General features: G+C 37.0%; 1 protein-coding gene across 9 annotated transcripts in view; it reads right to left on the reverse strand.

Moving 5' to 3' along the window:
• Positions 1–23,146, reverse strand: part of GOLGA4 (golgin A4) — a 128,550-nt gene that overhangs the window by 96,340 nt on the left and 9,064 nt on the right. For 3 of the 9 annotated variants that reach the window (XM_070493861.1, XM_014845775.3, XM_014845774.3), the window contains exons 2-4: positions 16,027–16,116; positions 8,796–8,894; positions 4,875–4,940 (exon numbers count right to left, since the gene is read on the reverse strand). In XM_070493861.1, the coding sequence (XP_070349962.1) occupies positions 4,875–4,940; positions 8,796–8,894; positions 16,027–16,116 (255 nt within the window). The remainder of the gene's footprint in view (positions 1–4,874; positions 4,941–8,795; positions 8,895–16,026; positions 16,117–23,146) is intronic. The other 6 variants (XM_070493863.1, XM_014845780.3, XM_014845777.3 and 3 more) reach the window with 2 other exon arrangements.

Consider the following 23,146-nt stretch of genomic DNA (forward strand, 5'->3'; position numbering starts at 1 on the left):
ACGCACAAGATGATTTTGACAATAATGTTCATAGTAGTTTTATTCATAATAGCCGAAAACTGGAAACAGCCCACGTGTCCATTAACATGTGAATAAACTATAGAATATTCATTCAAAAGAATCCTACTCAGCAATAAAAAGGAACAAACTACTGATAACCACAACAAACATGGATGAAATTTCAAAAACATGCTGAATGAAGGAAGGCTTCCACAAAAGAGTACATACTCTATGAGACCACTTATATAAAGTTCCAAAACAAGCAGAACTAATCTATGGCATGGTAGAAAAAAATTAACAGTTTGTCTCTGGGAGGGAGGGCCATAAGGGAACTTTCTGGGATGTTGATAATGTTCTATAATCTCTGCATGGGTTTGGCATACACATTTGTCAAAACTCAGTCAATGTCCACGAAGTTTGTATATTTCATTTTATGTAAAATTTACCTCAAAAAAGAAAATACAAATACTGAACTCTAGCTAATGATACACATGCTGAAACATTAGGGGGGAAGGGTACTGTGGCCTGCAACTTATCCTGAAATGCGTCAAAAAAGTAAACGGATAGAGGAATGTATAGATGGACAAATTTGTGACAAAGTGTGATAAAGCAAAGATAGCAAAGTATCAATGATAGAATCTAGGTGGTGGGTATACAAGTATTCACTTTAAAGTTCTTTCAACTTGTCTGTAGTTTGAAAATTTTCGTAATGAATTGTTGAAAATAAAAGAAAAGGGAGCAGTATTCAAAAAACAGCAACAAAAAATTCAAAATTCAATTTTTTTTTAAAGATTTTATTTTTCCTTTTTCTCCCTAAAAGCCCCCCGGTACATAGTTGTATATTTTTAGTTGTGGGTCCTTCCAGTTGTGGCATATGGGACACCGCCTCAGTGCAGCCCAATGAGCGGTGTCAGTGTGGCCCGATGAGCAGTGCCACGTCTGCGCCCAGGATCCGAACCAGCAAAACCCCGGGGTGCTCGAACTTAACCACTCGGCCATGGGGCCCGCCTCCGTAAAATTCAATTTTAATACTATAATTTCTCTTATATTAAAAATTTCATAAGCGATTTTCAAAACAAGAACTTTCCCCATAATTAAGGAAAACAATAACAGCATAAGAGAACAGACATTTTTTTAGCCTGTTAAAAAAAATTTTATTAAATGAATTTTTTATTGCAGTAACATTGGTTCATAACATTATATAAATTTCAGGTGTACATCTTTATATTTCAATTTCTGTGTAGATTACATCACCTTCACCATCCAAAGACTAATCACAATCTATCTCCACCACACACGTGCCTAATCACCCCTTTCACCCTCCTCACTCCCCTCTTCCCCTCTGGTAACCACCATTCGAATCTCTGTTTCTGTGTGTTTGTTTGTTGTTGTTTTTATCTGTTACTTATGAGTGAGATCATACAGCATTTGACTTTCTCCTTCTGATTTATTTCACCCAGCATAATACCTTCAAGGTCCATCCATGTTGTCACAAATGGCCAGATTTCATCACTTTTTATGGCTGAGTAGTATTCCATTGTGTACATATAACACATCTTCTTTATCCATTCGTCCCTTGATGGGCACCTAGGTTGCTTCCAAGTCTTGGCTATTGTGAATAATGCTGCAATGAACATAGGGGTGCATCTATCTTTACTCATTAGTGTTTTCATGTTCTTTGGATAAATACCCAGCAGTGGAATAGCTGGGTCATATGGTAGTTCTATTCTTAATTTGTTTAGGAATCTCCATACTGTTTTCCATACTGGCTGCACCAGTTTGCACTCCCACCAGCAGTGTATCAGAGTTCTCTTTTCTTCACATCCTCTCCAATACTTGCTATTTCTTGTCTTGTCAAGTATACCCTTTCTGACAGGAGTGAAGTGATAACTCATTGTAGTTCTGATTTGCATTTCCCTGATAGTTAATGATCTTTTCATGTGCCTGCCTGCCATCTGCATATCTTCTTTGGAGAAATGTCTGTTCAGATCTTTTGCCCATTTTTCAATTGCGTTGTTAGGGTTTTTTTTGAGATGTATGAGTTCTTTATATGTTTGGGATATTAACCCCTTATCAGATACATGGTTTGCAAATTTCTTCTTCCAATTGTTAGGTCTTTGTTTTGTTCATGATTTCCTTTGCTGTGCAGAAGCTTTTTACTTTGATGCAGTCCCATTTGTTTATTTTTTCTACTGTTTCCCTTGCCCAGTTAGACATAGTATTTGAAAATATGCTGCTAAGACCAATGTCGAAGAGCATACTGCCCATGTTTTCTTCTAGAAGTTTCATGGTTTCAGGTCTTACATTCAGTCTTTAATCCATTTTGAGTTAATTTTTGCATATGTTGTAAGATAATGGTCTGCTTTCATTCTTTTGCATGTGGCTGTCCAGTTTTCCCAACACCACTTATTGAAGAGACTTTCCTTTCTCCACTGTATGTTCTTGGCTCCCTTGTCAAGAATTAGCTGACCATAGATGTGTGGGTTTATTTCTGGGCTCTTGATTCTGTTCCATTGGTCTGTGGGTCTGTTTCTGTGCAGTACCATGCTGTTTTGGTTACTATAGCTTTGTAGTATATTTTGAAATCAGGGAAGTGATATCTCCAGCTTTATGAGAATGGTCATTTAAAACCCTATGTTTGCTCTACTAAATTTAATGACATTCACGTCTCATTCTGTTTTAATAGCATATAAATTCAACAGAGGCAATACATGGCAAAAAATTACAGCCAGATAGACTGATGTTTTGTGTCTATCTATGATAATCCCACAGCACTATCAATAAGTAGCCACTGGTCCTTGGGCAAAAAATTTAAGATTTCATGCCTGATATTTCACCTATACAATAAGAGAGTTAACACCAGAGCCTAGATTCGTCCTAAACTGCTAAAATACTAAAACTATGAAGCAATAAAACTATTTTACAGTTTCTCAGATAAAGATAAATGCTCAAATATGCCTACTTTGCGAAATGTATTTTTCCTTATTACATGGTGGCATATACTAATTTTTTCAAATATTTGGTTTTATAAGTCTGTTTGAGGTAAAATGTCAGCTAGCTGCATTCTTTCAGAGATGGATGAAGAATCATTTTGATTAGATGAATTTTATGAACAGCATTAAACAATTTCAAAGGGAGCTGTATTTAACAGAACTTTTTTTGAAATAGATACTTTTCTGCCTTATTAAATAAGGACAATGGAGTAATCCTTTTTAATGGATTACAATCATTACACTGTGTGCCAAAATCTATTGTTTTACATAGGATGCTCTACCAAGTAATAAGGGGGTCACAGGCCGCTATGCTTCATGAACTCTTGGGCCTGCTTTTTACCATCTCTTCTACCTTGATGTCAACTCTGATTTCCTGCAGCTGTGAGGAAGCCCAACCATAGCAAGCATTCTACCCTCTTCATGGATACACATTGTTCCTAATTTGCTAAGAACAACCAACAACCAACTTGTCAGAAATGTGTAAACAGGCTGAGTGAAGACATGTCCTTGTTATGAGAATTAAATGAGATTTTATATATATAAAATGCTGAACAGTGCCTGACATACAGTAAACACTCAATAAATATTATTTTTTTATTTGGGGGAAAAATATTTGTATTTTTTTAAAGAAAGTTCAAAGCCTTTAGTGGGCTTACTTCCTGAATATCATACACGTTCATTCTTCACCTTAACTATATTTTTTTAAAGAAAGTTCAAAGCCTTTAGTGAGCTTACTTCCTGAGTATCACACATGTTCATTCTTCACCTTAACTAAAACTTAAATCTCTCCTGAATTTGTTATAAAGCTGGTTATCATTCGTTCTAGTTTTTGCATTCATGACTGTATTTAGTCTTTCTGGATTATTCTCTAAGAGAAGAAAATAAGGATTCCAAATAATATTCTTTAACAATATTCCTTAAAGATCACTAGATCTGTCCAGTACCATTTAGATCGATGCCTCCCAATATTTTATCCCTACCTCATGGCACTTATGAGAAATGATGTATTTGTAGTCAACTTCGGATTAATTGAGGATGCTGCTCAAGGCCAGAGTCAACAGGTCCAGGGACTTGGACTATGCCCAGAACCTGGCCAGCCTCCCTGAAAGGAACGAGGATCTCAACTCACAGGTAACCTGTTTATAGAGTCCAGGAAGCTATAATTTATACATTTGCTAAACAATACCTGAGAATGTTTGGTCTACGAAACTTAGTTCATAAATCATTTAGCTCATAAATTGTCTACATTCATGCTCCAGGTTCACAGAATTAGAAATGTTATTATCTACATTAGAGACTGCTGAGAATAGCTAGGTTAATAATAATAATCACTAAAGCCAAAGTAAACAAATGTTCATCTCAGACACTGCTACCATTATAATTTTTTTAATGAATTTTTTTCTTTCTTTTTTGGAAGGAGTCAAAAGAATGTCACTTGAGCCCCACTCTACAAATAGCTTTTTTAAATCAAAGATAACCTAAATTCTCTAAATACTCGCCATTAGAGCAAACTTTAAAAGAAATTCCATTTCCTTCATATCCCCCTTCCAGATTATGTAACTCAACATGTCTTTCAATATGATCTCCTCCATAATCTTTTACAACTGTAAAGTCAGATTGCTTTTTTCCATAAAGTTTTCTCTTCACTGCCACTAATTTTTTAAATGAGCAATAATGGACTCTTACATGACTGGTGTATATACCTGAACCACTTTCATTTAAAATTTTTTCCAAGAAACCATCAACAAACTTGGATTTTCCATACACATTGTATCAAATGTTTGGACATCACCATTTCAATGTAAAGTCAATGCTAATAATATAGATTGACCAATACTCTAAAATGACTTGCTATTTTTCAAAATAATATTAATAACAGACCTGAGAAGTGTTTGGTTCACTTCCATTAACACTATCGGAAGATTTCGTGGCTTGGATAGACGCATTCTAAGGAAAAGAAAGAAACATTGTAAAGAAAAAGAACAGAAAATTAAAGTATTAAAACTGTTAAGAACAAAGGCCAAGTACCAAGACCTATTAGATACATTTATCTATTAAGTAAAATTAGTAATTGTTCATTTATTAGAATGTTTTCATGCAAGGCAAAAGTAGTATGATAAGTATTTTAGAAAATTCATTTTGCTGTGATACATATAACTAAATAGCAAAGATTAGTATGCAGCAAAATTTTATTTTAAGCTAATCACATACCTCTCCCCATTATAATGCCCTCCATTTTTCCCCCATGACAAAATTAACATCAGGGATTTAATAACAAAACTCATTCAAATAGAAAACCATCCAGAAAAAGAAGTATTGTCAATTGTTTCCTACAATCAAATAATACTCAAATTAAAGTTATTTGGGCTAAGCTCTGAAAAATATTTCGGTAACAAGAAATAAAAATGCTTCATTCATTTGAAGCCAGTAGTCTAAATGAAATTATTACAATTGTCAGAAAAACTTATAATTAAAAAATATTTGCTTCCACATGTGAAATCTTTTTGTTTTGTTCTGTTGGAATGACAAATGCTCCAAGTTAAGCATTCTACTGATTACATCATGCTGGCATAGGCTCTATGGTTATGGATGAGATTCTTTGAGATTCAAAATTCTATATTGCATTCATAATACACTAAGTGTCTAACTAAAACTAGAGCTACAGAAGTAGCTCATGATAAAATAACTGCCACGTTTTAAACACAAGCATTTGACAAAACACTGGCCACTATGTTTCAGTAACTTGGTAGTTAAACAGCACATCCCCCCTACACCTCTACAGCTGACCAAGAAAAGGTCAAATATCCGACCTTACTTATTCTTAAATATAAGTGGAGAAGGCACACAGTTTTCGCAAAAGTGTTCTCAAATTTTTGAACTCTCATTAGGTATCTGATACTAAAAAGTTATTAATTTTTAGGTGTGATAAATATGTTGTGGTTACGTATTTTTAGTCTTTATCTTTTAGAAATATGTATATACCAAAATATTAGATGGAATAAGATTTCTGAAATTTGCTTCAAATAATCCAAGAGAGATGGGGTGGTAGCTACAGGTGCAGAGAGGATGGTAGTGGCATAGTTATGGAAGTGTAGGGGGATGGTTATAAAATAAGATGGCCACTAGTTATTAACTGTTGACACTGGAAAATAGATATTGGGAAAGGAGGGAGAATTCTTATACCCCTTTTACTACTATTTCCACTTTTGTAATATGTTTGAATATTTCCCTAAAAAAAAATTTAAATACCTTCTCCCTCTAATATAAAAAGAGTAATCAAATTTTATCGGTCTGAGACATTTCCTTAAGGTTACATAGAGGAGAAAGGTTGGGGGAACACAGGAATTAACTTTTATCTTCCTGTTCTCTGCCATTTCAAAGAATCAGAAGTTGCAGACATGGCATATATTTGTGTGGCATCAAAATTAATGTTTCCTAGAAACAAACATACTACACTACAAACTATAAAATAAAAAACACACCTTATAGAGATCAACAAGTCTCTCAGCCAGTCAATATACTAAAAAGGAATAAGAAGTTAAATTATGGAGACAGGAAATGAAAAGGCTCCATAAAATATTTATGTTAGAAAGAAAAGTGGCAAGAGAGGTCATATTCTATTTCAAGTAAATTACTTGACATATATGATTGTGGTCCATACTAATAAGCTACTCTACAATCATTTGAAATATCACCCTATCAAACAAACACAGCATAGCATTTAAAAACTTTCCCCCTTGCATATATATTTCAACTTCTGTGCTACACTATATATCTAAATAAATTCATGACAGCTAAGGAAAGTATTGGCCTACATTACCCTGTAAATTTAAATTAGGAATCTAGAAGCAAAATTAGAGATTTTGTCACTATCTGTAACACCTTCTTCACTTCTGCCCAGCAAACTCCTATTTATCTTTCAACTTCCAAATGTCCCTTCTTTTATGAAGCTTCATATGGCTTGCCTGAAGGGCTAACACGTTCCCTATGCCTGTATTTTCTTCTATGAAGCCTTAATTCCTTTGTATTTTAAGTGTATGTTGACATCTTTTTCCCCATACTAAACTATAAACTCTTGGAGGGCAAGAACTCTGCATTTTCATCTTGGTCCCCAGGACCTCACATTTTGCCTGACTGGTAGTACAGGCTCAGTAAATGCTTGTTAAATCCTTATGCAGTTACTTCCTTCAGTGTTAGAAGACTTCTCAACGCGTTCTCCCAGAGAGAAACCTAGAGAATTAGCTCAACAAATGTCAATACTCAACAGTCACCAATACCTTCTCCTGGAGACAATTCTTAGATAACAGGAAAACTCTTCTAAAGTGTATTTAATTTACAGGCACACACAGGTTCCCTGCCAGATTTGTCTTCAATTATGTTTTGCTCAATCTTTCAAGTATTTATTGACTGCTGAGCACTAAAAACATAGCAATTTTTAGAATTTGGGGTATAGAGATGCATTTTTTAAAAAGTGAATTAAGGAAAAATCAGTGGCTGGTGAATCCATAATGTAATGAATGAGACACTCACTAAATTTCTATTCTACTATAGGTCATGCTGTGGTTTCCCTTTGTTACATGAGAGAAATAAGTTCTTATCTAAACAAAAATAACATTAATGAAGACTTTTAGCCTCCACTTTTAAATTATTATTATTTCACAACAGGATAGGTACTCAATATAAATTAATTTTATGTACTCATGGAAGTGGGTGGAGAAGCAGCTCTTCTTTTCTTTAAGTCACTATTACTACTACATGAAGTGTAAAGCACTATCATTTTATGTTTCTAAGGTAAGTTGGTAAGTTATCTCTGAGACTCCTGCCTCCCTCTCAAACCAGTTTTGAAAAGAGTGAGGTGTTACTTATAGCCAGAACCAAAGAGAGATCACTTTCCCTCAGATCCAAGCTGAGGCATCACTAGAACTCTGAGCCGCTTTCCTCTCTAAAACCAAGTTTAGAACGTAATTTAGGATTTCTACTGATCATATGCAGACCAAGTCTTTACTGGCTGCATGGATTAAGTACAGAAATGTTCTAATTTCATCACCAGCTACTTAGTAAGTTAAACCAATTCTCAGTGGTTAAAAAAAGCTCAATCCTAGCTAGTTCAGTCAGTGTCCAATGTAACACCAAAAGCTATCCTTACTGGGCAAGCAAACATCTCTAAGTTTTAATTTGCTAAATTAAGAACTTAAATACTTTAGGAAAAAAGTCCACTTTCCCAAAGTGAAGTTATATACGAGATTCAAAATTGTATAATTCAGTCAGTTGAAAAATAATGAGATGATGATTTCCTTTCAGATGTTTAATACACAGAAGACTGGTACTCTCCCAAAATAAGATGCAATTATTTGTCACAGTGGAATCCATCTACCTACTCAATGTTGCTTAATTATAGATTTACATACAATGCATTTTTTCCTAAAATTGTGAGTCATATCTCAAAATATTGGCCTCCTACCTACAGTAGAACAGAGATTTCTAGCAAGGCACACATTTTTTAGTTAATGAGCAAACGCTCCCTAGGGAGAAAACTTTAAGAGTTTAGACCACGAGAAGGTAGTCTTCACTACATTAATGAAAACAGTGTTATTTATTGCTGTTAAAAAGCTACCACAAAACACACCAGCCATCAGAATTCAGCAATTTACTCTCTGATTTTTTTAGAGCAGGGTTAGCAACAGGGCAGTGAAGATGCTTTAAGAGATGGTAAGTGACAAGCAACATGAGATTTGCTTCTAGAATTACCAAATTACTTTGCTTCCCCACAAAGGGAACGCAGAAAGCGGTGGAAGGACTCACCACACTGTCTGTCTGTGTTTTAGGCTGTTTGGAGGAATCCAAAGCAAAGATAGTATACTCAGAGAGAAAAGCAGGCTCTGCTATCATCCCGGCTAGTAGCTGTCTCATTCAGTGTAATAAGCAGAGGTATAAAAATAAAACAAATGATGAAAAACAAATCATAAGGGCATGTCGCAAAGTGTTCTCACCACACAGCATGCACAACACTATAATGGCCTTGCACCACCACTGCCACCACCACCGCCACCACCACCACTGCCACCATCACTCCACCCATAGAAATAATAAGTTGCTTGGAAAGATCAGCAATGGAGACGAGTTGAGCTATTTAGGATCTCAAAGCCCAACTTTAAACAATTTGCTTATGGCATACAAATGATATATGCAACAGGCATCACAGCACCCAGCATGTCTGGCAATTTGGTATAAGAGGCTATACCAGTAAGAACAGCACATAGTAAAGAACACAAAGCCTTAGTATAATATAAATATTGAGCCATTCATTTTTATACATTCAAATAGATAGCATGGAAATTTATGGGGAGGATAAAACATACAAAACTTTAAATAATCATTTATTTGTACTTACATACAAAAATAGTTTTCTCCAGTATGCACAGAAGAAACTTTTGAAACTGAAACTTATAATAAGTTTTAAGAACAGCTTCTACTATACTAGTTCTTTTGATACATATTCTCTTCTGTGCCTAGTTTTCTTTCAGAAACTGTACACTATATACCAAAATACTAACAATCATGAATTAGATGTATAAGAAATTATAATTAAAATGAACCTGTTGATGGTGGAAGTTACACAAATACACACATGTGATAAAACTGCACAGAACTACACACACACAAGATGAGTGCATGTAAAACTGGTGAAATCTGAATGAGCTCCGTGGACATCACAGAGTTTACCAACATCAATTTCCTTGTGTTGATGGTGTACTATAGCTATACAAGATGTTACCTTTGGTAAACTGAGCAAAGGGGACATGGGGCTTCCCTAAAAAAATTTTGTAAATTCCTGTGAATCTATGATTATTTCAAAATAACAACTTTAAGAAATGAAACTTTTGAAGCATTAACTTAGTAGTTAATGTATGTTATTGTATTATATATAAATAATATAATAAAGAACTTATATCAGAAAATAAATGTCTGCAAAAGCTTAAGAACTTACACTTTTCATCTTTGTACTGTAGAGTTATGGATACTAACTAGAGCCTTCACTAACTCTTCACCTGGCCCTACATTAGAGACCATCCTATAGCTAGGACATACTTCAAGCGTTTCTGTTATGTTAGTAACATGTACTCCTTGGGTAGGATTCAAGGACTGACTTTACACTAAATCTTAAAATTTAGTATTGGTAGTGTACTAAAATATACTAGATGCCTGTCTGGCTCTAGGGAATCATCCTATCCAAGTTTCTACTCTTGTTGAAAATCTTACTCTCCTGGGAACTCAGAAAGGTCACCCGTTGCATGGAAGTTATTTTAAGTTAAACCCTATAAAAATCCACTCTTCTCAGGCTTTCAGAGTTAATTTTTCAAATGAAGTCACTCTTGCCCACACAAGGAAATAATTTAAAATTTCACAGTTAAGAGTATATTTGAAATTTTAAGAGAAAGACACAAAAGCTGATACCCAGTATAGAAAAACACACTTCAAAGGAAGACGCTACCAACTAACAATTTACACTCTGGCCCCTAGCCCAACTGAAAGCAATGTATATCAAAATTAGTTTCCATTGACGGCTACCTCAAAGCCTAAGGAGCAGGGCTGGCCCTGTAGCCAAGTGGTTAAGTTCGCATGCCTTGCTTCGGTGGGCCAGGGTTTCACTGGTTCGGATCCTGGGCACAGACATGACACCGCTCATCAGGCCACGCTGAGGTGGCATCCCACACAGCACAACCAGAGGGATCTACAACTAGAACATACATCTATGTACTGGGGGGCTTTGGGGAGAAGTAGAAGAAGAGGGGGGAAAAAAAGAAGATCGGCAACAGATGTTAGCTCAGGTGCCAATCTTTAAAAAATAAAAAAGTCTAAGGAGCCTTTCTCTCCATTTATCCTTGTCATTTGCTTCTTATGCCTGTGAAAGTCTCCCAAGAATCACTTCTCAGATATTCTTAACAAAATTCTATCTCAACTCAATCTCTTTCAAACCGTTCAAATTCTAATCCAAGTCTGCTAAGAATTTAACTCACCCCTTCTGTGTGGTCCCTCACTGAAGCCATCAGTTGAACTAACACTGAAGTTTCATGCGTCTGAACATTCAAGAAGACTACCTGTAACTCCTATCAGATGTGTGTTGAAAGCTGTCAATCTATTCTCCATGTCTCTTATTCTCATTTTTTTTTCCCTTAACCTCTCTCTCTCTGTTTTTGGTGGGATTGCTCAGTATTCTTTTTGAATTCTCTACTTTTCCCTTAAACTTGGACCAGTCTGAGTTTTATTCCAATTTACATTTTTATATCAATTTTTTTCTCATTTCTAGGATTTCTAATTGGTTCTTTTTCATATCTGCCTAATCTAGTTTTGTTTTGGCCTGTTTTCTTCCCACAATTTTCTGTTCTTTTTAAGGAAATTATTACTTCATTTACCTTAATGAAGATACTTGTTTTAAGGTCTTTCCCAAACTGCTCTATTAATTTCACCTTGAGTAAATTTATATCCAAATTCCTGTTTAAATTGGCTGCCTTCTTACCATTTGTTTTAGAATTTTCATTTACAGGCTCTTTTTTTTTGGTGAGGAAGATTGGCCCTGAGCTAAGCTCTGTGCCAGTCTTCCTCTATTTTGTATGTGGGACACCGCAGGTGTTGGCTTGATGAGTCTTGTTTAGGTCCACACCTGGGATCCAAACCACGAACTCCAGGCCATCAAAGCAGAGCATGCAAACTCAACCACTATGCCATTGGGCCAGCCCAAACAGGCTCATTTTGAGGAAGGTATTCTCTTTCTCATTCCTTCTGTGCTCATCCCTCCTTTGTAGTCAATCTGATTCCCTGGGCCTTGGTTTGAGGTTCCTGCCCTGTGGCAATACAGGGGTTATCACAGACTCAGTCACTAAGCCAATGTGAGGTTTGGCTCAGTTCTTGGTCACAAGGCCTCCCTAGGGACAGCAGCTTCTCATAAAGGGCCACAGAGAGATCTAGGCAGCAGTTAGCCAAAGATTTTTTCACAATCTCCTTTCACCACTGCTGGGAGCCCCACTTTAGCCCTTGGCTTAAAGCACTAAATCTAATTCTAATAGCACAAAACCCTCCCGGTACTTCTCAACATGAGTTCAAAGAGAAAATTAAGTCCTAGTGCCTGCCCTAAGGCATCCACTAGCATCTGCTATGTGTAATGAATTAATGTGTCTCCTATTAAGGAAGAGACCCTAAAAAGTTTAGTACCTTCGCAAGTGCATAAGCCTCTCTGCCTTGAAGACAAGAGGTCCTGTTTCTATCTTCCTTGACACTGTTATATACAACTGTTAGTGGCAACACTTACTATTTTGGGTCAATTAAACTCATTCCATTCTTATTTGCAATGCTGTATACCTTAAGAAGTATTTGTGATAATATGCTCTGCAGAAGACACAAGAATAAAACTGTCTACAGTAGCAGCAGGTGAGGAAATATGCAGTACAGACTGTGGTTAAATCATTTTGATCAAATTCAAGACTACAACTTTAGGCCCTATTTTGTCTATATGGCTACTTCTTTACACAAAAAGTCTTTAAACAAAAAAGGACCAAGTGTCTAACCTTCTCTAGCTCTAATCACCACTGAAAAGACCAAGGCTATATAAAGATGGGAAAAAAAGGGTATCAAGCCAGGAAACCAGAAAAGTAGCAATACAGATTCACGGAATTTTTGCTAAGTCCCAGGGAACCTAAGACTTAAGAAAAAATAAGTCATCAAAGATCAGCCTGCCAATCCAATTCTGAGAATGTTCAGCACACTCAACAAGAAAGTAGAACCAAAAGTTGCTTTTCCAAAAATCAACAAATCTTCAGTTTGACTGACAGACAAAAAAGAAAAAGAAAGAAAGCTCATTTTACTAATATCAGAAATGAAAGAGGGGAAATTACTACTGCATTTACAGAAAGAAAAAGGATTATAAAGCAATATTGTGAACTGTATGCCAACGAATTGAATAACTTGGATGACATAAAGAAATTCCTAGAAAGACATAATTACCAAAACTGACTCAGGAAGAAATAGAAAATCTCAACAGAGCCATAAAAAGTAAAGAGATTGAATTAGTAATCAAATCACTTCCGAAAAAGAAAAGCCCAGGATTAGATGGTTTCATTGGTAAATTATACCAAACATTTAAAGAATTAATACTAATCTTCACAAACTCTTCCCAAAAAACATGAGGAAGGAACACTTCATAACTCATTTTATGAGGCCAATATTATCCTGACAGACATCATAAAAAAAATAAAACTGCAGACCAACATCTCTTATGAATATAGACACAAAATCCTCAACAAAATACTAGCAAATCAAAGCCAGTAATATAAGACTATACACCATGAACAAATAGGATTTATCCCAGGTATGCAAGGTTAGTTTAACATCCACAAACCAATTTATATAATACACCATATCAAGAGAATAAAGGAAAAAACCACATGTCCGTCTTAATAGATGCAAAGAAAGCATTTGACAAAATTCAACACTGCTTCATGAGAACACTCAACAAACTAGGAATGGAAGGGAACTTCCTCAACATGATAGAGGAGATCCACTAAATACCCACAGCTAACATACTTAATGACAAAAGGACCAAATGCTTTCCCCCTAAGATGAGGAATGAGACAAGTATGCCTGCTCTCACCACTTCTGTTCAACATTGTAATAGAGGTTCTAGCCAGGTCAATAGGCAGGAAAATGTGATAAAAGGCAGCCAGATTAAAGTAAGATTTAAAACTACTTTTACAAGGTAGGAGTGCTATGGACTGAATGTTTGTGTCCCTCAAAATTCATGTTGAAGCCCTAGCCCTCAATGTGATGTCATTTGGAGGTGGAGCCTTTGGGAGGTAATTAGAGTTAGATAAGGTCATGACGGTAGGGCCCTCATGATGGGGTTAATGCCCTTATAAAAAGAGATAGAGGGGCCAGCCCCGTAGTGCAGTGGTTAAGTTCGAATGTTCTGCTTCAGTGGCCCAGGGTTCGCGGGTTCGGATCCTGGGTGCGGACACGGCACCATCTGGCAAGCCATGCTGTGGTAGGCGTCCCACATATAAAGTAGAGGAAGATGTTAGCTCAGGGCCAGTCTTCCTCAGCAAAAAGGGGAGGATTGGCAGCAGAGGTTAGCTCAGGGCTAATCTTCCTCAAAAAAAAAAAAAAAAAGATAGAGACATGAGAGCTGCCCCCGAACTCCTGCCACCCATCCCTCTCTCCCTGGGTGCATGCACAAAGAAAGGCCATGCTAGGACATAATGAGAAGATAGCTGTCTGCAAAACAGGAAGACGGCCCTCATCAAACATCAGATCTGCTGGCACCTTGATCTTGGACTGCCCAGCCTCCAGAACTGTGAGAAATAAACGTTTGTTGTTTAAGCCACCCAGTTTATGGAATTTTGTTATACCGGCCCAAACTAAGACAGGGAAGACCTGCTCTACTAAGGGCATGATCTGATACAGAACTATAGTTATTAAGACAGTGTGGCACTGGATTAAAGACAAAGCAAAGAACGAAATAGAATAGAAAGCCCAGAAACAGATCTATTCAAATATGAAGACTTAATTTCTGAAAAAAAAAAAAAGTAGCACAGTAAAGCAGTGTGGAAAGAAGGGGACAACTGGATAGCCACGATAGAGAGGGGAAAATTGATCCCTATGTCACACCATACTGAAAAAAATCATTTCCAAATGAAGCACAGATCCAAATGTGAAAAGTAAAACAGGAAAATACTCTTAGGCTAAGAACAGAATTCTTTAGTAAGAAACAAAAAACACTAACCATAAAATAAAATATTGATAAATTGGAGTACATTAAAACTAAGAACCTCTATTCATCAAAGGACACTATTAAGAGAGTAAAAGGCAAGCCATAGAGTGGAAGAAAATATCTGCAAGGCATATACCCAATAAAACACTCCTATCCACACTATATAAAAAGAACTACAAATCAATAAGAAAAGGACAAACCAATAGAAAAATGAGCAAGATACTTAAACAAGCACTTCACAAAAGAAGATATCAAACAGCCAATACACAGATGAAAAATGCTCAATCTTATTAGCCATCAGAGAAATGCAAATTAAAACAATAAAAGGACACTACACATCCACTAGAATGGCTGAAATTAAAAAGACTAGCAAAGATGTAGAGCAACAGCAACTTTCATAAACTGGTGGAAAGGAAGTATTCTACAACTACTCTGAAAAACAATGGGCATTATCCTCTAAAGTGTTAAAACTATGTATCTATCCTCTGACCCAGTGATTCTACTCCTAAGTACATAGCAAAAGAAATGCAGGTACATGTGTACCAAAAGAAATGTACAATAATATTTGCAGCAGCATAATTTATAATAGCCAAAAACTGGAGACAACCCAAATGTTAAACTATAATGTTTACAAGAGAAAGTATTCTGTATAATACTATACAGAAAAGGGAAGAAGCAAATACCAAAACGTCAGGATGACAGTAATCTTTGGGGGGCGGGGGGGAGCGGGGCACACTATAGTATCTGGCAGTGTTCCTTTTTTTGACCTGGATGGTGGTTACAGGGGGATTCACTTCCTAATAAATCACTGATTTGTGCATTTATGTTTACTCTCTTTTCTGTATCTGTGTCACACTTCACAGGAAGAAAAGAAAAAAGTGGAAAAAATCTAATCTGAGCTATGGTGTCAGCTGCAAGACATATGGAATCAATTACGTTACTTCACAGTTTCCAATCACCAGCTTAAAAATATAGGACTTTTCCCCATATGATGCTATATTGAACAAACTGTTATCAAATTACTCTGAAAATATTAAAGGCCAAGTATATTATCCTGCCAAATTAAGATTCTCAAAGAAAACATACTTTAAAAAAAGCCTAATTACGATTTCCAAAGAAAAGAATAATTATGTTGTTAATAAAAACAACACCGAGGGATTAAATAATTGACCTGTCAAAATACTTTCCCATTTTGTTATCAGTAGAAGCATTACATTTTAGATTAATAATCTTCCTGTGAAAGGTTTATGAAAGAAGAAACACCAAACTTACCTCTCTATTGGGAGTACCTTCATCAAGTTCCTCTGTAAATGAAGATGTCCTGCTCCTGGTTCTTATGGGCGTTGAAGAATTGGAGGAAGCCTAGGTTAAAAAATTATTGTACAAATTAGAAAGACTACAATGAGTAGTGTGCTATGTATGGGTAGTCCTTCTCTCAGTCCATGCCCAAAGAACCCAGAGAAAGATAGGAAAAGAGCAAACACATGAAAAACAGAAAAAGATAACTAAAACATAATCATCTAGCAGACCCAGGCTACCTACTGGGTCCTTGGTCTGACTTTGCCGTCAACTAGAACTATGATCTTAGCTAACTAAACTTTTTGAGAGCTATGTGTCCTCACATATAAAATAAGGTTGTGATAGTAACATAAGATCACAATATTAGGGGAAACTGAAACCAGGTGAGGAGTATATGAAAACTCTGTACTATCTTGGTAATTTTCCTGTACATCAAAATTATTCCAAAATGAAAAGTTCATTTAAAAAAATAAGGGAGGTGGGCCAGGCCAATGGCGAAGCAGTTAAGTTTGCAGGCTCCCCTTTGGCAGCCCAGGGTTCGCTGGTTTGGATCCCGGGTGCAGACCTACGCACAACTTATCAAGCCATGCTGTGGCAGGCGGCCCAAATATAAAGTAGAGGAAGATGAGCATAGATGTTAGCTCACGGTCAATTTTCCTCAGCAAAAAGAGGAGGACTGGTGGTGGATGTTAGCTCAGGGCTAATCTTCTGCAAAAATAAATGAATAAATAAATAAATAAGTACATAAATAAATAAATAAAATAAGGTTGTCGCTGGCCCCGTAGCCAAGTGGTTAAGTTCACATGATCCAGTTCGGCGGCCTGGGGTTCGCCATTTTGGCTCCTGGGCACAGACCTATGCCCTGCTCATCAAGCCATGTTGTCGTGGCATCCCACATAGAAGAACTAGAATGATTTACAACGAGGATATACAACAATGTACTGGGGCTTTAGGGATGAAAAAATAAAAATAAAAGTAAGGTTGTCAATTCAATCTTTTAAAGTACCCTCCAGCTCCAATATTTAATACTATGAAATGTACAGGTAAACATCTCTCTAGTCAAGGACCTTGCTTTAAGCCTACCTTGCACACCACAGCTAGATACTGAGGTGCCAGTCCGTTTAGTTCTGTGGGACAGCTTGACTCCTATAATCCTCAGCAGAAAAACCTCAGGAGAAAGGACCCAAAATTTTAAATAGGAGTTTGAGGTCTACTCTAAGGTGAAGTAAAAACAGTCCTGAAAGTATAAAGCCAAAACTTCAAGAGACCCTCCCTCATCCACAGCAAAATAAATCTGAACTCATCTACACACAGAAATAAGTTGATGTCTTACCCTTTTGTAGTTTGCACAGCTCTGCATAAATAAAAGGCATTTGATAAATATTTGTTAAATAACTGAGTGAATGAATGAACAAATGGAACTCTGACCTATCAAGGTGGCACATACTGCTGTGGCTAGGTTGGAACAGAGAGGTCATGAGGAATAGTGTACACACATACACACGATCTATACATATATATACATACATACACACACACACACACATTTATGTTACAGTAAGTGTAAACACTTCAAATCAAGATAGATGTTCAATAAATGGTGTTGGGACAAATGGCCATCCATATATGGGGAGAGACACCAATCAGATCCTTACTTCAGATTTAAGCTATATTAAAGATTTAAACGATTTTTAAAAACTGAAATATAGAAGAAAATTTGAGAGTCTATTTATATAATCTCTGAATGGGAAAGAGATTTTTATGTCAAAAGTAGAAATCAAAAGCAACAGTTTAATTGGGAGGAGGGGGAAAAACATCAAAAAGAATGACGAAAGTTTAATAACTTTTTTTTTTCTAAACAGCTCTTACAAGTCCACAAGTTAGAACTCAGAAAATTCACTAACCCAGTCTTCTTTTCATCTAGGGCAGGTGACGTGAGCACCACCAGTGAAGAGACCCATGTGAGACTGTGAGTCACAAGTGAGTTATGCGAGAAAACAGGCATGCAAAATTAAAGTTCATCATCTGGCAAGCATGGAGACAGAGCTTCATGCAGTTGTGCACATGAGCTGTGCAGTGGAAGATGCAAGGCTGGTGCTAAGCTGAGGCAGCTGCAACATTTTTATTAGTACAGTCCCCCAGTATGGCCTGCCTGGAAATTCTGTAAGGTACCAAATATTCTTTAATAAATTCTTTTTCTGCTTAACTAGATAGACTGACTTCTGTTGCTTACAAGAACTCCAACACACACATACCTTCTAAAAGATGAACAAGAAAAATGACCACGTGATAGGTTAAATTCGCTACGTGTAGAAGATACATTAAGGGATAAGATATCCTTTCCCATTCAAGATAAAATAGGAAGAGTAAGGCCTTAAAAGTTTAAATAAGAAAATGGTTGAATGGGAAATAAAGCTGAAGCCTTATCAACGTTTTAAATGTCTAGAAAATGTATGACTAGAAGTCAACATTGTGCTTAGAAAATGGGAAAGCAAAGTGCAGTCACTGGACAGTGTTTATCCAGGACTGAGACTAAATTACAAATGTTCAGAGCACTTCAGAAAAAGTTTTCACTGCAGTTGAAGGAAATTCAATAAACCCTTCCCACACCCACAGCCATAACTTTCAAACCATGTCAGTTTCAAAGGCTGTAGCTGCTTCAAAGTTTGCCACTATGAGGGGGAGGAGTGCCATTTGTATCTAATTTTAACTGGTTCTATGTCAGATGTCCTTTAATAAAAGGGCCATTGAGAAGGCAAAAAGTTAGGAAAGTTATTAGAAAAGCACTACTAGACTAGAGAAAACAGCTCCTGACCTACCCATTCTGTTGTGATTCTATCACCTCCAAGAAATCTCTGGGTTATTAATTCAGCTTTCCAAATGCCCAGATGCCAGGAAAGGGCTACCCTAGAGTGACCATCCAACCACTTGAAAAGTATACCCCCACTGTGAATTTTAAAAATTCTCACTATGTCTTTATACCTTGGCCTCATATGAGCCTAATAAGTAAGTGAGTGGCTCATCAGCTCTGGATAAACTGGCAAAATCAAATATTGGGGTCTACAAAGTTGAAGAATAGGTCCTAAAACACACTGTCCTCAGAAAAGTAGTACCACCTGGCCAGGCTTGGCCTGACGGCTTGTAGGTCTTCCCCTGGAGCTGCAAGAGGAAGGATCATATGAGGGAATGGATATGACTATAAAATATAAAGCATGCATACAAAATTAACTGTACTTGAGCATTTATCCAAAGCTCCTGGATTTTTAATGCACTATCCTCACTTCAAAATATAAAGGATAAATAAATATATAAATTTATAAATTTTATACTTTACATAAATATATAAATATAAAGGGATTTTTGGGGTCCGGCCCTGTGGCCGAGTGATTAAGTTCGCGTGCTCCGAGTTCCTGAGGTTTTGCCGGTTCAGATCCTGGGCACGGACACGGCACTGCTCATCAGGCCATGCTGAGGCGGCATCCCACAAAGCACAACCAGGGGGACCTACAGCTAGAATATACAACTATGTATTGAGGGGCTTTGGGGAGAAGAAGGAAAGAAAAAAATGTATATATAAAGGGATTTAGATTCTTTCAAGTTAAATTTGGTCTAATTAATTCTCATAGCCATGAGAAATCTGAAGATAGATTTCTAAGCTATTTGTCAAGAAACCTGATGGGTATATCCAGGCTCACAATTAATATTTTTATTGCCCACTGATGGATTATTAACTGACCATAGGCCGCAATTTCAGTACAAGAAAAACATTTTAGTCACTGTGGTAGGCAGAATTCTAAGATGACCCCGAAGGACCCTCACCCTGTGAATATGATGAGATCACTCTTGATTATCTTACATTACACAGCAAAAGGACCCCAAAGGACCCTCACCCTGTGAATATGATATCTCTCTTGATTATCTTACATCACACAGAAAAAGGGATTTTGCACATATTTTAAGGTTACTAATCAGTTGACTTTTTTTCTCAAAGATTGGCACCTGAGGTAACAACTGTTGCCAATCTTCTTTTTTTCTCCTGCTTTTTCTCTCCCAATTCCCCCAGTATATAGTTGTATATTTTAGTTGTGGGTCCTTCTAGTTGTGGCAGGTGGGATGCCACCTCAACGCGGCCTGACAAGCGGGGCCGTGTCCACACCCAGGATTCGAACCAGCGAAACCCTGGGCCACGAAGTGGAGCATGCAAACTTAACCACTGGGCCACGGGGCTGGCCCATCAGGTGACTTTGAGTTAATCAAAAGATTATCTGGATGGGTTCAACCTTATCACATGAGCCCTTCAAACATGAACCTGGAGTGCAGAGGCAGAAGGTAGAGAGATGCACTCCTGCCATCCTGAAAGAAAGTAAAATGTCTATGGGGGCCAGCGGCAAGGAACTGTGAGGAGCTGAAAGTAGTCCCCTTCAACAGCCAGCAAGAAATAAGGACCTCAGTCCTACAACCACACAGGACTAAATTCTACCACAACCACATGATCATGGAAGGTGACTCTCAGCTCTAGATAAGAATACAGTCTAGATGACATCTTGATCTTAGCCTCGTGAGACACTGAACAGAGAACCCAGTCACACCATGCCAGACTTCTGACCTACAGACTGTGAAATAACAACTGGGTTACTAAGCACTAAAGTTGTGGTAATTTTTATGCAACATTAGAAAACTAATACAATCACTTTTAAGAATAATAAGCCCTGAGTGTCTCGTCCCTATACCATGACTTTTCATCATCTATCAAGACTCTGTTCAGATGTCACCCTGGCCCTCTCCAGAAATGCCTTCCTATAGCCACAACACCTTGTGCAAACTACCACAGTACTAGGAGTATTTGTCTGTCAACTCCATGGTACAGAGACTACATCTGCCCTTCCAAGCAAATGTTAACACCCACCATGGCACATCAGCAGGCACTGTTAAATAAATAAGTGCTCTATAATTAAAAACACTTTCAAACACTTTCAAACACTTTACCTCTTCTGATCTTCACAACCACTGTGAAAGGTAAGCAGGACAGATATTATTATCTCTGATTTCCTGATGGGAAAATAAGCAGCTCAGAATGTTTATATGGCTTGCCCAGGTTGCAAACCACAAAATCTGGATTAGCACACAGGTCTTCTAATTCCCTCATCCATTTCCTCAGTATTCTTTAGATCACTGTTCCTCAGATTTTTTTCACTTGGACCCACAGTAAAACAAAAACAAAAACAAAACATACATTTCACACACAGACACTTCCAAAACAAAAGTTTTACAGATCCTTAATCTTTATGACACAAGATAGCATATTTTCTGACCTAATTTATTCTTTCATTAAAAAAAAAGATGATCCCAACCCATTGATTCCTCAACCCACTTGGACTGCTTTCACCATACCGTGTAGTCTCTGTACGAACAGTAGTGATAAACATGGCTACTAACTTTTAAATCTAGAGTACATCAAATATATCTAATATATTTTCATTATACCAAAAAAGAGGAATTAAAAAACAAATTGTAGGTTGAATAACACAATCTAAAGATAATAAAGACACAAATTTTGGATATTCATATCACTGGGAAGTTCCATATTAAAGTCAAAACTATGTTACCCAAAATTTATTCCATTAGAAGTTCCATATTAAAGTCAAAACTATGGGGGCCGGCCCAGTGGCACAGCAGTTAAGTGTGCATGCTCCGCTTAGGCAGCCTGGGGTTCACCAGTTCGGATCCTGGGTATGGACACAGCACCACTTGGCAAGCCATGCTGTGGCAGTTGTCCCACATATAAAGTAGAAGAAGATGGGCATGGATGTTAACTCAGGGACAGTCTTCCTCAGCAAAAAGAGATTAGCTCAGGGCTAATCTTCCTCAAAAAAAAAATCAAAATTAAAAAATTAAAAAAATAAAGTCAAAACTATGTTAACCAAAGTTTATTATCTCCAAGTTTTTATGGAAAGAATTATTCAAGATAGCTGAATCGTTAGATTTAGATAGATACAGATATAGATATCTATCTAAAGTTATAGATTCAAAATGGTTAAACCTCATTGACACCTGAAGGCATCTGGAGATATTAATGAGGTTTAACCATTTTGAATCTATTACTTTCTCAAATCAGTTAACTAACTCTAGTTTTCAAAGATAAAAGGAAACTGAACATAATTTAACATTTTCTAGGTAAGTTGTCAGTCCTGCCAATGGGTTATTTGTAGTAAGTCTTCTCTACTCATTTTAGCCTGCTACTAGTTTAGAAACTAGATAACTACATTTATTGAAATTGTAGACAAACATGAGGAAGCTCTAAATGAGGGATTTTAAAGTTTTCTTATGAATAATTTACATTAGCTATGGAATGTGAAGTTGATAACATTAAAATTTCGAATGGGGGCCAACCCGGTGGCGCAGCGGTTAAGCGCGCACGTTCTGCTTCTCAGTGGCCCAGGGTTGACCGGTTCGGATCCCAGGTGCGGATATGGCACCTCTTGGCAAGCCATGCTGTGGTAGACGTCCCACATATAAAGTGGAGAAAGATGGGCACAGATGTTAGCTCAGGGCCAGGCTTCCTCAGCAAAAAGAGGCGGACTGGCAGTAGTTAGGTCAGGGCTAATCTTCCACAAAAAAAAACAAAAACAAAAAATTTCGACTGCTCAGAGGCCTTTTGATCTATTTCCCAGTTCTCAAGTTATGCCCCAAATAGATGAGATGTTACTCTTACACAAGCATAACAAACATCTGGGCTTCATTCCTCCCTCCCACATCCATGGATAATCAATCACGGCAAGGACACAGCCATAGAATCCTCATCATAGCCCTGCTGAAAGTCTCTGCCAAATCTATGTGACATCCCAGCTCTAAAGGAAGAGTCAAAGTAACTCGGAGTTAAGTCTTCACATAGATCTTTATATTCTAGTTACCAAAATTATTAGACCTTTTCATCATGTTCTTAACAAAATACCTTCTACATCCTGACATCTAAAATAGTAGTGCTGGAAATCAAATATTGCTGTTTGTGTTATAAATGCTTACCCCTCAAAAACATCCCTTTAATATAGTGAAATCCACTCACACAAAAACAATTTAAGGAAATTTCCAGTTA

This window comes from Equus asinus, chromosome 21, assembly GCF_041296235.1.
Source record: "Equus asinus isolate D_3611 breed Donkey chromosome 21, EquAss-T2T_v2, whole genome shotgun sequence".
Lineage (NCBI taxonomy): Eukaryota > Metazoa > Chordata > Mammalia > Perissodactyla > Equidae > Equus > Equus asinus.